This window comes from Pagrus pagrus, assembly GCF_965226575.1.
Source record: "Pagrus pagrus genome assembly, chromosome: 13".
Taxonomy (NCBI): domain Eukaryota; kingdom Metazoa; phylum Chordata; class Actinopteri; order Spariformes; family Sparidae; genus Pagrus; species Pagrus pagrus.
This window is the reverse complement of record NC_140197.1, coordinates 26,304,598-26,319,729: the sequence shown is the minus strand read 5'-3', so window position 1 is coordinate 26,319,729 and position 15,132 is coordinate 26,304,598. Positions and strand designations below refer to the sequence as shown.

At 42.0% G+C, this 15,132-nt stretch overlaps 1 protein-coding gene across 3 annotated transcripts; it reads left to right on the top strand.

Annotated features, from left to right (window-relative positions):
* The first annotated feature begins 1,086 nt into the window (after positions 1-1,086).
* On the top strand, positions 1,087-14,180 carry raver1 (ribonucleoprotein, PTB-binding 1). Of its 3 annotated transcripts, XM_084371809.1 has the most exons (15): positions 1,087-1,488; positions 2,504-2,570; positions 5,107-5,576; positions 7,825-8,016; positions 8,115-8,235; positions 8,321-8,421; positions 8,551-8,622; positions 8,959-9,037; positions 9,623-9,825; positions 9,953-10,034; positions 10,158-10,297; positions 10,482-10,553; positions 11,721-11,852; positions 12,078-12,143; positions 12,235-14,180. In XM_084371809.1, the coding sequence occupies exons 1-15, from the start codon at positions 1,165-1,167 to the stop codon at positions 12,379-12,381; spliced, it is 2,268 nt and encodes a 755-aa protein (XP_084227935.1). In that variant the 5' UTR covers positions 1,087-1,164; the 3' UTR covers positions 12,382-14,180. The 3 variants fall into 3 exon arrangements, with proteins under 3 accessions (XP_084227935.1, XP_084227937.1, XP_084227936.1); XM_084371811.1 differs by lacking the exon at positions 8,551-8,622; XM_084371810.1 differs by lacking the exon at positions 8,551-8,622 and having other exon boundaries at positions 8,956-9,037.
* Positions 14,181-15,132: the final 952 nt, after the last annotated feature.

Here is a 15,132-nt window from a genome sequence, read left to right as displayed (position 1 = left end):
GTGCAGGGAACGGCAAACATCAACAAGAACACTGCTGTGCCAAAATTGGACTAAATTATTCGACCGACCACACTGTCAATACAGCAGATCTGCTGCAAGCATCTCACCATGTGTTTGAAGGAAAGGCTAAAGGCTAATATGAGGAATGTATCACTGGACATGCCCAGTATTGCTACCATTGGTGGAGACTGCTTACATACTATGATGCTGTTATGCATTGTGGGAACATCAGACTTACTGTCTCCATTGAGCAATAAACAAGCAGCTTTTATAGCTTTGTTACTGGCCCCTTGAGTCCCTTTCTGGACCTGGAGGATCAGGCATGCTCCACTGCCAAAGACACCAGAGTCTCTGTATTCTTTAGTAACAGCACAGACTGATCAGTCAGCTGAGACAGGCTACCACAGTCCAGTTTAGGATTTCTGTAACTTCACAACAACATCAGCCCCTCTACATCCAAGGCCATGACAAGAAAAATAATATATACATAATCAGATTTGTGATTCTTTTATTATTTTATTCCAATAGAAAGGACTGAAAGGCTGGGACTTTATCATACAAAGCTATGAAAGTAGCACATATCCAAATAAATACACATATCTTATAATCTTATAATTCAAAACCAACACAAACATGATTACTAAAGTTATGCATATGGCTGGATGCATTTATAGATGTGTACGTGTGCCCTATGTCTATCTAATTCATCTAGTGTCTGATTCTGATGTTGATGTTATCAAATAATAATTAATAGCCATTTAATCATCTGAATAGTCAAAATCTTTATATCAAATCCAACTTGCTTATAGCATAGGTTAAAAAAACTGTACAACTGTCTTTTTAATAGCGTGTTTTTTTATTTTTTATTTTTTTTACTTGGCTGTTGTCATATTAACTGGGGAACCCCTGAAATAAGGTATATGTCTCTGCCCCCCACTGTTTTTAAGGCCACGCTGAGAAGTCTGTACCATTTAAATCCAGTTTGTAGTAGAATACAGAGAAAACAGCCGTGGCCCCGCCCCCACGCTCCATTACGTCGTAGTCATGGAGAATGCGTCCCCCTCTCGTCCAATGAGAAGCGGCGCTGGGGCCATGTGTGTATTGTTTAAACTGCTCAAATCGCAGTGAGTATCCAGACCGACAAAACTTCCACCAAACCGAGTGATGGCGGCCGCCGTGTCTGTTAGCACAGCTGCCAGAGATGAAAGCACAGACACCGGACTCAGTTTCGCCTCTCGCCCGCTTCACGAGAACTACGACCTCGGTGCCGATCACGAAAACTGGATGCCCGGAGACCGCCGGCACCCCGAACTCGAACCCGGAGAAGAGGACTCAACATCGGAACGCGAGTGTCAGCGGAGGGTCGACGAGGACTTGACATCACTGAGCCCCGAAGAGATAGAGAGCCGCTTAGAGAGAACTCGACGGGAGTTTTACAACCGTAGAAAGATTATCATAAAAAATCTGCCCTCCGACGTTAGCAACCAGGTATGAGTAAGAAGTACTAACCGATTGGAGGTTTATATCGTTGGATGATTGATTGATTGATTGGTCCGTTTGGCTAACCTTAGCCTAGCTCCGTTATGCCTGCCATGCAACCTATGCTAGCCTGCTAGCCATTTAACTCGTTAGCTGCCTCAGACTTCGGTTGATGCAATGTTTTGCCTTTTTTTTAAACAAAGTACAACTGTTTTAACTAAAAGCCAACACGCGGTCCTTTGGGTGCTATCGAGCACCACTAGTATTGTGTTTTTATTTTTTCTGGGCTCGCCGACAAACGCGGTTTAGGTTAACTGTCAGGTGGACAGATAACTGTCAATAATGGTCATCTGTGGCCTGTATGACCTGCGAGTCCGGCCTCGAAGGTAGCGGTTTGTCTCGCTTTGATATTCGTGTTTTATTCAGTATTCAAGCCTCCGAGCCAAAACTGTCAGTGATTATACTCTCTAATTAAGTTTTACAGGTGCACTGGAGCTTTTTCACGAGTCCATCTGTTGTCTTTTTTGCGGTTGTATCAACAAGGCAGTGATTTACTCATGATGCCACATTTTTTGGGAACGTGCCTGACTCGTGGGAGCGCTGGGCCTGCGGGCGGTACCATTGTTCACACTGAGGGGTGGGGGGTGCGTAGTGGCAGTTCGAGATGTGAGTTGCAATATAACAAAAGGTGGAAGGTGTGGAGACAAAACGTTTCAGAAAATGCTAGACAGCATCGCCATTTGTTTGTGAATGTCAAAAGCAGCGCAGAACAATTTCTCCGGCAACAATGAGTCCGTTATTCACCCCTCACCCCTCCGCAGGTGCACTTGTTGCGAGTTTCCCAGTGGACATTAATTAGTTAATTACGTGATTACCCAGATTTACAATTAAGCAATCCATGATCAAATAAAGGCAAAGTTAAAATTAAATGTTTTGTGTATTATACTAAAGGGTTTCAATGCAATGCGAGGATGAATATTAGTGTGTGGATGTAATTAATGTCTTTTCCTTTTTTTCCCCACAGGAGGTCCATGAGCTGTTGGGAAACTATGACTTGAAGTACTGCTTTGTTGACAAATACAAGGGCACAGGTGGGTCTAACTGCTCGTCCGTCATGTTAGTCATTTTGGCAAACACAATCGAAAGGTGCATTAACAACTCAAGTTGTCTGCATTTAGAGCAGTTCACTGTTTGCAACAATCTTGAGGACACATTGCTTTTACAATCTGAAGGGCTTTGTTCATGAAAAGGTTCTTTTCCAAGGTTCTTAACAACTCGAGGTGTCTGGATTTCACTATCGGCTTAAGTCTAACTGATAAGGACGAATTGCTTCACAAACTGAATGGCTGTGTTCATGAGAAGTAAAGTGTTCCTGACTCTAAAGAAAATGCTGAACACAAGCTCCTGGAGCCCTTTTTTCATTAAAATTTTGCACCTACACTTATGTGCGCCAGTATTTCATCACCAGTGGTGACTATCTGTCCTTCACTAGGGATGCAGTGGTTATGAATATCTTGGCCAATACTGATGTTTTTTATTTCATTTTATTCCCTACGTTGTGCCAGAGAAACAAAGAAATCCTGATGATCAAAATAAATTAAATGAATGTAGTTTTATCAGCCCTACACTACACTGTCGTACAAATTCATGAAACAAACTTTATTGTAACCTTTACTATTTTTAAGTAAAGTTGCTTCAAAACCCTACCCACTCATTGATAAGAATATTTCAGCAGATGCGTAGCTTTACAAGCTTTAGGCAGGGATGTCGTGAGCTAGTAGCTCATGAATGTGCCAGTGCCAAGCTGATGTGACACAACAGCTATCGGTCGATTTCATCTTGTATGTCGATGGTAGTCAACTAGGTGGTTATTGGCCAATACCGAAGTTCAGCTGATATATCAGTGCACCCCTGCCTTTAAGTAAATTACACTAATTATGTCTCTATTGTGCTGGTATGTGTTAAAGCTGTGTGGGGGTGTGACTGAATCAGTGTTGTGCACAATACTGTGCTAACTCTGGCAGTTCTAGTGGAGACGATAAGCTGCTGTGAAAGTTTGTCAGTAAGAAAGGTTATCCTAAAAAAATTTCCAGTGAGATTTTATTTTTTCACCCATGTTGAAACTTATCTACTAGTATTAGTTTTAGGGGGTGAAATTATATGGCCGGAGTGCAAGAAAAATGCTTGCTGCAAGCAAAGCGCTATTTGTATGCTACTGGAGACCTTGAATTTCCCTCGAGATCAATAATAATATTAATCTCCCCCGGGATTAATAAAGTATTCTGATTCTGATAAAGTATCTATCTATCTGTCTAGCACATGTAGTTCATTGAGCCCTGCTGATGCATCAGGATCAGCAAATATTTTGTCTGTTATCCACTGATATGAAAACCTTTTTTAATGCAGAAAACAATACTTTTGGTACCATTACACGGTTATCTATGTGCCAGGTCTTTGATAACCTCATTTGTAGGATCGTTGCATGACATGTGTTTATACAGCATATATTCTTTAAACCTACAGTATAAATAGTATTGGAATTTTTCACTCCCTAACATCAGTATCAGCATCTGCCCCAGCAGTCTTTTTACATAGTTGTGATATTCTCAGGACATCATGCATATTGTCGTCAGTTACTGATCAGTTTTGTTGAAGTGGTGTAACTTATTTGTCACCAAGACACATTAGGTCATCAATTTGTATGCATCAAGGCGACTGTTTTCTGCAATTAATGTACCAAAATGGGTGAATCAACCTTGTACACCTAAAATGTGAGCTGTGTCTTAATTCAGGGGAATTGTTTGTTTACGTTGGTCTAAGTGAATGAAAGATCAGCATACGTTTAGAAGTGTCAAAGCTGATTTATCAGGCGAACTGATATGTCAGAAACATCGGCTTAAAAGAATGCATTTAAAATGCTTTTTACACGTTGACTAGCTCTGTAATATTCAACCAGAAAGTGATTCAAAATAATGGACTGCCAGAAAATTGCATGAGACAGATGGTGAATTCTGGGTGTCGACGGTGTCTACCACACTGTTGTAGAAGATAACCAGTCAAATTTTAAAGGGGCTTTCATACAAAAAGTAGTTGGCTTGAAAAAAGTTTATATTACATTTTTTTTTTTTCCTGTCAGAAATACCTGTAACCCCCTCACCCTGTCTGCTTCCCTTCAAAAACATGGGTAGCAGGATGTTTGCTTGACATGAAGCAGCACACTGTGGGGCTCTAGTAAACCTTTCTGCACTTTAACAACAGGCGTCCACATTGTTACACATTATAAAGCAGGAGCAATAACATTAAAAGTCATCCAGGTCTAGATGTGACTTTTTAGCCATCAACACGATGCTCAGTCAGATGAAATGCCTTTGATTCTTTTCAGCTGCTATGACAACCATTGTAGTCTCAATAAGGGGAATATCGCAGTGACATGAAAGCTGGTTTGTGGTGACATTGTGCCACGAGCGCTGTCTTTTATCAGACCTGCTGAAGGAGAAACGGTGTCACAACCAAGGTTTGCTACCTGTGACCTGCTGTGTATGGAAATGTCTTTCTCTGAATGCTGACTGCACAAATGTCAGTCCCTCACTTCACACCAAACTGTGTTGGTCTCTCTTCCTCCCTCAGCCTTTGTGACACTGCTCAATGGGGAACAGGCGCAGTGTGCCATCAAAGACTTCCACCAGCATGTGCTACGGGACAGGGAGATCTCTGTGCAGCTGCAGCCAACAGACGCTCTGCTGTGCATCGCCAACCTGCCCTGTGCTTTCACCCAGCAGCAGTTTGAGGAGCTGGTGCGGCCCTTTGGTAACCTGGAGCGCTGCTTTCTGGTGTACAGCGCCACCACGGGGCATTCCAAGGGCTACGGCTTTGTTGAGTACATGAAGAAGGACTCTGCTGCCAGGGCCAAGTCGGAGCTGCTGGGAAAGCAGCTGGGCTCCCGCATGCTGTATGTCCACTGGACTGAGGTGGGCTCCCTCACGTACCCACTGCTGCACTCTAAATGCCTGTGTGTGGACCGCTTGCCCCCGAGCCTGCTGACAGCCCAAGACCTCCGCAACGCCCTGGCTGACACCCATGCACCGGTCTTCTGCCAGGTCAAATTCACCCCACACAAACACACGTGAAACTGATATGATTTTTAGAAGAATACATTTTGTAGATTGTATTTTATGCCAAGAATAATGAATGTGATGCCACTTTAAAGCTGTAACATTTATTCCATGTATCAATTAGTTGATCGATAGAAAATTAATTGGCAAGTATTCTGAGCCAGTCTTTTTTTGTGAACCAATAGTCATCCCTACAATATTGTCACAATATTGATTTATGTAGGTATTTCATCAAAAAAATATCTCGGTACTTGATTTTGTTGGCAGTTTTAGCATTTAAGAAGTGATTTTGAAGAAATCCCAAAATGCTTAGATACATAATGTGTATTGACATAAAGCTATAATAAATATACTTATTATTATTATTATTATTATTATTATTATTATTATTATTAGTAGTAGTAGTATTTTAAGGCCTTAGTCAGAGTGTCAAATGTGAAAATTGTCCACTGGGAGTCCTTCATCATAACAAAACTGATTTCTTTACATTTTCTGACTGTAGGAAAAAATAATTGCCAATTAATGAATTTTGAAACCACTCATTATTTTCAGCCTGATGGTGCTTTTCTTTGAGCATTAACTTCCAAGCAGAATACAACCTCCCAGCTGTAGTCGCAGCTCTTTGTAAACACATTGTCTGTGTGTAGACACTGTTGATTTATGCTACGCAAGGCCATACTAACCAAACTTCAGAGAGCTTTTTGATATCGGAGATTGTGTGCTGCCACAGCCTGGGAATCTGTGAGCTCATGTTTGATTTGCTCTGGCTGATGCCAGGTTTGTGCTGCCAGGCTGGTGCTGCCATGTCTGTCGTATAGTTAGATAGCAGTGTTGACACTGAAGGCTTACAAATGGCAGAAACTGCTCTCCATATTTGATTTTTCAGTACCTTTCACCTTTACCCCAGTTTTCCTGTGGCCACTCAAAGTTTCTATAGCGATGAGCATTGCTGGTTTCTATGGTGATGACCACCTGACATCCCCAGGTGGTGTCATTCAGTCGGCTTTTCTGGAATGGGAGAGAGGGATGTCCTTTTAGCACAGCACGCATGGTGGTACGTTTCTGCTGGTTCCAGGGTTTTTAAGCGATTGTGGCAAAGGCAGTGATGATTAAGGATCATGTGATGATTTAATGGAAACTTTGTAGTTTCCCAGCACTAGATTTAACAAGATACAGCTGGCCCACTTATGAAATGTTGAAACCTGGTGTTATTAAATCATGAAGCCACATCTAGTGACTGATGAGTAAAGGGCCTTAAGAGGAAATTTAAAAGCAATATGGTCAGCAGAATAGTACTTATCTATTAGTAATTGTAAACATGAGATGATTTGGTATTTTTTACAAAGTTTTCCGATTTGATCTGGAACTTTTCTCAGGGGAAATATAAATATGTAGGTAAAGTTAAGTTTGCCAAACTCTAAATGAGTTTCAGTCCCCAGTATTTACGGTAATTTCTTTTGCTACATCCCAAAGACTTAAAAAAAATTAGACATTTAATTTTTAGAACATGGAGGAAGTGTTAATTACCTGCGTCTTAAATGAGAGGCTGCTATATGAGAACCTGTCAGTGCTACAGAATTTCCTACCTGCCACCTGTTAGAGGAATCACTGTTACTAATAAACAAAACTTGTTCTTTTGGGAGATTTTCGGTATCGCTTTTAATTTGGTTTGAGCTTACATTCTGGTTCATTTCAGGGTATTTATATAATGTACATACATTACAACATAAATGTGCTTTTAGATAATGTTGTGCTCACATGTGCTGTGAGCGGAAAAACAATTATATTCATTATCGATTAATCTGCAGATTGTTTTCACAATTAATCGTTCGGTCCATAATATACATAAATTCATAAAATGTAAAAATTGGGTTCGCAGAAATTGTGATGAGCATTTTTCACAAAGTGCGATCTGCACATTGCTTCTTTTGTCCAACCAACAGTCCATAACCCAAAGACTCTTCATGACCGACAAAGAAAAAGCAGCAAATCTGCACATTTAAAAAGCTGGGACCATCAAATATTTGACATTTTTGGCTCGAAAAGTGACTTGATCGATTCTCTTTTCTATTGATTGACTAATGATTGCAGCTCTGGTGTGCTGAACATCCAGGGTGTAACCACAGTCCTATAACCAGGCAGCCTGTACCATGCGTCTGTGTAATGTATTTATTGGCACTCTGGTAATTGTGTGTCTTTGTGACTAGAACCACTGTTTTTTTACACTCCACAGTTGGCTCAGGGACAAGACGGAAGTTTTCGGCGGTTTGCGGTGTTGGAGTTTGCCACAGCTGAGATGGCCGAGGAGGCACAGCGACTCACTGATGGCAGGCTACTGGGTGGGACACACATAAGGGTGTCCTTCTGTGCCCCTGGCCCTCCTGGAAGAAGCATGTTGGCTGCGTTGATTGCTGCTCAAACCATGGTATTTAAGTCAAACTGATGTACTTTATTCACATCTCCACAGTTAAGTTTGTCATTGCACTTGTGCTGATTGGCTGTCTTGTTGCATCTCCCTTCAAGGCTGTGAATAGGGGTAAAGGTCTCCTCCCTGATCCCACGGCCATGCAGATACTTACGGGCCTCAACAACCCTGCCACCCTCAAGATGCTGTTCAACCCACTGTCACAGGGACACAAACAAGGTGAGGAGGGTCTCTCCAGCTCTTAATGGCTTAAATTTAAGATTTGTTCTGGTGCTGTGGATCTTGATGTTCTCTTTGTGTGCAGGCCTCCTCGGGGCAGCCCCCACAGTGCCCCTGCTGGCCAACCCCGCCCTCTCTGCCGCCCTGCTCCAGATGCTCCTTCAGAACCAGGCCAAGGCCCAGCAGGTATGAGCACCTTTCTGCCTTTTGCCCTGGCTCGTGCCTCCTTACCACCCAGCCTGTTTTTTGATTCATCCTCTTCTACTCACACACACTTTCCCCCCTATTCTCTGCTCTTTCCCTATTAACTATTAGCAAGCCTTTCTGGGAAATCATCTCCTATGGGCTCAGGTGCTGCACAATAAAGAAAACCCTCTCGTGCCTTGTGTGAGTGATCTTTGTGTTTGGCTGTCAGTGTGTGATGTGGTCATTTTTATGTGATTGGTGATTAAAAAACCGCAATGCCAGCGTAGGTAAGGAAAGGGTGAGGTTTGTTTTTGTGTGCGTGTGTGGAGTGTACTTTTGAGTGGTGCTGAGTGATGTGGTAGGTGCACTACTCCATTGTGCACAAAAAGTGTCCTGTAAGGACGTAATTTCATATGTGGTGAGTAAGCCTTAATTAAGTGTGCTCGTGTTGTTCAGCAGTCTTTCACTGCTCGAGTGTCGTAGCCGGCTGTGTGACCCTCTTGTGACTCTGAACTCTGCTCTCTTTTTGGCCAGCAGGCAGGACTCATTGGGGAGAATCCTCTGGCCACTCTGCCTGGCCAGCAGGGAGTCCATCTGCTCGGAGACCTGCCCCAAGGTTTGGCATCCGCCCACTCCAGCCGTAGCTCCTTGAGCCACAAACTGCATGTCTTTGCTTTGCTTATAATGCTAAACATCTGTAGCCCTCTCTGCTTGTTTATTGTGGCTGTCCTCTCTATACAAGTCCTAATGTTGTGTTGAACTCCATAGCTGTAAAACTAGCTTTCTTACAAAGTCTTCAAATTTGGAAAATGCTTAATTTAATCTACATAACAACTAATTGAAACCAAAAATCTTAACATCTGAAAAGAAGTCTGTAGGCATTGTTTGACGAGGAGAGGACTAGATTGACTGACACGAACGCCAAAATGAAAAGGGGTTGTTTTTCCTGTTCTGAGTCGCTCCATCTTAAACCTGGCGTCATGAGGGCAACCATCTGTTCTCAGAATGCACGTGTCCTCTGTAGTGTGTGTGTATATATACAGTATTCTGTACCTCTAGGCATTTCATTATAGTAGCAACTTGGATGTGATGACATTTTTGGTTTAGGTACCTTGAAAGTGCTTGAATTTTTAAAAGCTTTAAAAATTAAATATTTGATTAATTGTAATTTACCAACATGCCTCCTATCTAATTCCCCCAGGTGGTGTAGTCCCAGGTCTCGGTCTTCAGACGGATCCTCTAAACCCCCTAAAGCCAGTGCCACTTGGCAGAGCCCTGGCAAGAGAGCAGGAGTCCCCCACAGCAGCGTGCACCTTCCCCCAGACTTCCTCTCCCACCCTGCAGGGTATCTCCATGCCCCTGATGGGTAGCATGATGGGGGCAGATGGCCTCACAGCACAAGGGGTGAGTACCCATGTAATTTGCATAATATGCTTTCTGCCTGTTTTACTCCTGTCCAGCTTTTCTACCCAAGTGTAAATGAGTTTCTCTTCCTATGGCAAAAATGAGTCACCTTTTCCCCTCCTGTCAGGTATCCATACTAGGAGATCCCCCGAAAGATGTGAACCTTCCTCAGGGCGCCTTCCTCAATGTCAACAATGTTTTTCCCTCAGGTAAGGTGCTGTTTGCACTGCGTGGTTCTAATTTGCCTACTTGGCATTCTGTTCTTGTTTGCTGCATCAACTTGAGTAAATTTATTCCAGCATGTAATGTCTGTCGACTTTATTCTTCTGCAGGAAGCTGCAGGCCTCACCCCTATAGGAAGAGGCCTACACTAAGTAATGTGTCCAACCAGCACACTCACCAGAGCATACAGCCAAACTACAACCTGCGCTACCAGGACTCCTACAGCCCAGAATATCCTCCACTTCACCAGGTAACCACCAGATATCCACTGCTTCGTCCGTAGAAGGACGTTTTATTTATGGAAGTTTTATTCCTTTGACATTAATTAGTTCTGCTTGACTAGATGGTGACCTGATGAATTTACAATGCAGCTGCTCATTCAGTAGGCTGTATGATGTGATCCTGTCTGATGCCCATCTGGTGTTTCTCTTCAGGATCCCCTGGCCCACTTGTATGAACAGCAGGAGAACCTCGATACCGGGGCCTTGGCAGGATTCGGTCAGCAGGTAGTGTTTAGTCAACCATTTCAAGACTGTGTGAGCATTAGGGGTAGGAGAAAATATCGATGCACCAACATATTGTATCGCTTCCTTTTGTGATCCATTACTGAAACACTGGTGCCAGACATCATCAATATTTTCATTATATTAGCATTTTTACTTTGAAACTCTCTTGCCATCTCTTCGTGGCTTCTGCCTCCCCCTCACATAGTTCATCTTGACTCACTGAATCGTGGTTATGCAAAAGCTCCACCCAGCCTAGTCATTCATGGCTTTCCTGTTGCCCAGCAGAGCACAGCATTGTTTTTTAACAGGCAGGCTGTGGTTAGAGCAAACCGTTGAAAAACAAGGAGATGTGTAGAATAAAGTGATTTTGATGAAATATCACAGTTTTAGATGGAGCCGGACTAATATATCAGGTGGCCTGTTATTATCCGCAGATATTGGCCTATCACAAATATATCGGTATCAGCATATATGTTAGTCGATATGCACTGATCTATAAAACTTTTATTTTTTAGAGAATATAATGCCGAAATGGGTGCTTGGAGTGATTTAAAATGATTAAATTCACAATTAAGTTTACTGTCTCAGTATTCTGTTGCGTACTTTTTGTGTAAAGCACATTTGAGGAGTCATTTAAAAAAACAAAAAACAAATGTTGGGCAGGTTATCCATCAGGATTTTTTACTCCCTACTATCAGACTCGGCCTCAAAAGTATAGAGTAGTAGTAGTAGTAGTAGTAGTAGTAGTAGTAGAGTATTTGGTTGGACTCTAATCTTAGGCGTACTTTACTTTTCCTGATGGAAGTGTTTTATAGTATTTGGCTCATTCAATGACCAAGAAATTTCCGTTATCACAGTTTCTGGCTATGACAACATGGTGTAAATGTTCTTTTTTTTGGTTTGTTTTTAAGAAAAACATTAAATTTCACAATATTATTGACCAAATACTTTGATCTCAGTATTGCAACAATATTGTAGGGATTTCTACTAATACTTAAAATATTTATCTTCAATGTGGAAAGTAGTTAAAGTAACAAACATTTTAGTTTAGAAAATGTCGTTAATTTACTGTAATGCAGCATTTAAAGCCAAAAAACACTTGATGATACCAAATCATTTGCATTCTGTCTGATACTAAACAAGTTGTGAACTTGATTGTCTCTGCAGCTCTCACGCCACCCCGACTACAGTGACAGGTTTTCTCACTTCAGCTACCCTCCCAGTCCACCCCTGTCCTACTTCAGCTCAGGGCCTGAGGCCTCCAATAACAGCAGCCTCCCAAACACTCAGCTCAACAGGGTAAGCCTCAAGGTTTGGACTTTCTTTTTGAAATCCACCTCTGTTTTGGTTTCAAACTATTGATTACTTGTCAGTGCGAAAACATCAAGGTAGCACTACAAGATATAAAAGTGGAGGGTTAGGTTCCAAGAATACGCCCGTGTTCAATAATTAATGTTGCTCTGTGAGTGCTTGAGCCTCAGTAGAAGGAGTCTGGGTCACTGAGAGTTGGTTGTTTGTCCTCAGGCTGTGGGAATGCCTCCTGTGAGCCACAACGCCAACTACCCCCCAGGCCTGGGGAATGCTGTGAAGGTAATATAGACACTTTCTTCAGTCTTATCTTTAAATAAACATGTACTGCTCATAGATCAAGCTTGATTTTATTTGTTTTTACCAATTACAGACTCCCATTGGTAGCCACAAGCGTGTGTTCTCCCGCCTGATCCCGTCTCCAGAGCCAAGCCCTGAGGGCAGCTATGTGGGCCAGCACTCCCAGGGTCTGGGTGGCCATTATGCAGACTCCTACTTGAAGAGAAAGCGTATTTTCTAAAAGCAGCTGAATGCTTCTTGCTGCATGAGTAGCATTTCAACAGCCAGGACACAAAGGCACCTCCTCCGGTCTCCTCTAACGAACTTGAGCTTGGTGGTCCTTGGATTTGTCTCTTGTGTACTCCTGTGAGTGACCCCTGGAGGGCGCTGGGGAGTGCAGCCTGTTGCCATCTGGACAGTTGTGTCACTCTATGGGAATTTTTGGTGGTTGTTTTTTTTTCTGTTTGTGTGTGTATATATGATTTTAGTGTGTTGGTAAATTAAGTTTTTACTTTTTCCCTTTTTTTTTTCTTTTATTTGACTTTTAATTTCCTGTTGAAAAACCTGTACAGTGAGGAAAAAAAATGGTTAATTAGCAAATGAAGTATTTTCTCTTGAGCATTTTTTTAATTCCTGTGTTGAGTGTGGTGTATCAGCAGAGCTACAGATAGTTTGACCAGTTTTCAGTGGCAGCCACAGGCTGCTTTGTATGTTGACATCTCACTACAGTGATGCTGTCCACAATTTCAGGCAAAGGGACTTGCATAGTATTAAAACACGAGCTTTATTCCAAAGGCGCTACTTTTTTTTTTTTTTTTTTTTTTACACAGCCTTCTTAATCTATGTAAAAAGTTCAGTAGTTTGTATGAGATGGTGTTTTTGTGTTGTATTTCTTGTTTTCTCTTCCACAGGGTTGTAGATTTTGCTGTTTGACTCTATTTCTGGATCAGGCCTCCTCATTGGTTAACATTCAGCTTTCCATCCACCAATGACAGCTGTATGTACCTGCCTGTGTGTTTTATGATGGTGAAACTTTTTTACCATTCTGTGCCACATTGTTTCTTGTCATCCACACCCTCCATCTTGTTCGGTCTGTTCTCTACACTGGTTGTTGAGTGATGCACTTGGAGGGCACAGGTCACAACCCTCACCTGTTCTCACCTCTGTAAGATGCCATTTTGTCTTCTCTCACTCATATGTCCATGAGTTGAATATTTTTTGTGTTTATGTGAAGTTCTGTGTCAATTTTGAATGTCTTATGTCCAAGTAAAACACCTCGATAGTTGAGTTGGGTGGGTGCGGGCGGTGGACATGTGCTGTGTGCCATCTCTCGAGCTGCCAGCAGATGGTGAATACAGGAACATTAACCATCTCTCTTCTCTCAGAGGCTCGACTCCTCTCGATGAGTAGACGGCAGCTGGAGTGATGGACGCAGCCTGTCCTCAGTTTTCCAGTACTGGTGGGAGTTAAATCTGTCTGGGGGGGTACTAATGGAAGCTCTTGGCAGGTGATTGGTCAGTGACATGACTGTCTGTGTTCTTTTTAATTTTTTTTTTTTTTTTTGTGGATAATTATCTGGTTGACAGTTTGATTGTGAAAACCCATTACCTCTGACTTCTGCTAGGAAATGCAGCTACACTCGAGCCTTAACAGTGTTCTCTGTGAATATCATCCTGCCCTGTGTTGGCTTCCATCTACATTTACCATTTCTGTGTTTATTTGCTGTGTATATAGTTAAGCTTGATCATTTTTCGGAGTCCGAAACTTTTGTTTTCTTTTTCTCATACCTGCCTCTGGTCTGGTGTTTTGAATGAATTTGCTGCTTCTCTCTCGTGTTTTTGTCGTTTGCCTGTACGTTTGAAAGCTGATGTGACCGAGAGTGGCGCCACAGCAGACTGCTCATGTTGTGTATAGACCAAGAGATGCGGCTGTACTGTTTGACCATCATCCATTTTTGATTGACTGCTATCTTCTCATCTGTACCGCCATGGTTGTCTCTGTATGTGTGTGATGTGAGCAAGTAAATGTTATTTAAACTCATCTAATTGTAAAGTCGTCATTTTTAAAAAAACAAAACAAAACACAAGCTATGGACTGCAGCTCATGATGTATTTTACCATCAACATTTAACTGGTTTCTTGGGACATGCTCTAGTGTTTTGTCCAACACTCTTGATCATCAGGGGTCTCAGGGTTTGGAACCGGATGACCTGTGTGGAGCCATTTTTTCTTTTCCCCCCCCCCCTTTAAGAGTGCATAATTTGCTCTTCAGGCTTATTTTCCTGTAGAGTATGTAGCCATCCACATCACAAAATGGTGAATATCAAAGACTTAAAGGTACGGTGTATGGATTTAATTGGATCATATTGGCAGAAATGTAGTATAATAGTCATAATTAAACTTTTTTTAGTGTGTCATCACCTGAAACTGGGTATTGTGTTTCCATTACCTTTTAAATCTACAGAGCGAGCCGGTAGTCCAGCCCAGAACGTCCACCAAATCTAACAGACTGGACCTTTTTTAAATTGTCTTTTCACAGAGAACCTATTTATCACTTTAAAAAGTAAAGAAACTATCAAGAGTAAATATCAAAATAAATCTGCACGTGTGGTTGAGAGCAGGATGATGTAAGTCATCTTCAAGCAGTGAAATGTTTAAGTCATATCTTTGCTGCTGACATGTAGAAGCATAAATACATCATCCAGAATTTTATTGGCCAACTAACGTGCTTTTCATTTAGGGGGAGAAAAGGTAAACGAGTCCTTCTGTAATGCTTGAGGCAACATTAAGAGGCACACAGCAGTGGTTATATCATATTGTAGCTCATTATTTCACTAATGAGCAGAAGTTATTCACCTCTTCCCAATCAACTGACATGCACAGCCAGCTGATGTTTTGCTTTCCTGGATCACTAACCAAGTAGAAATGATGCTTGTGCACGTTTCAGACAGATGTTGAGGAACGGCACAACGAAAGCATGAAAGGGAGGAAGC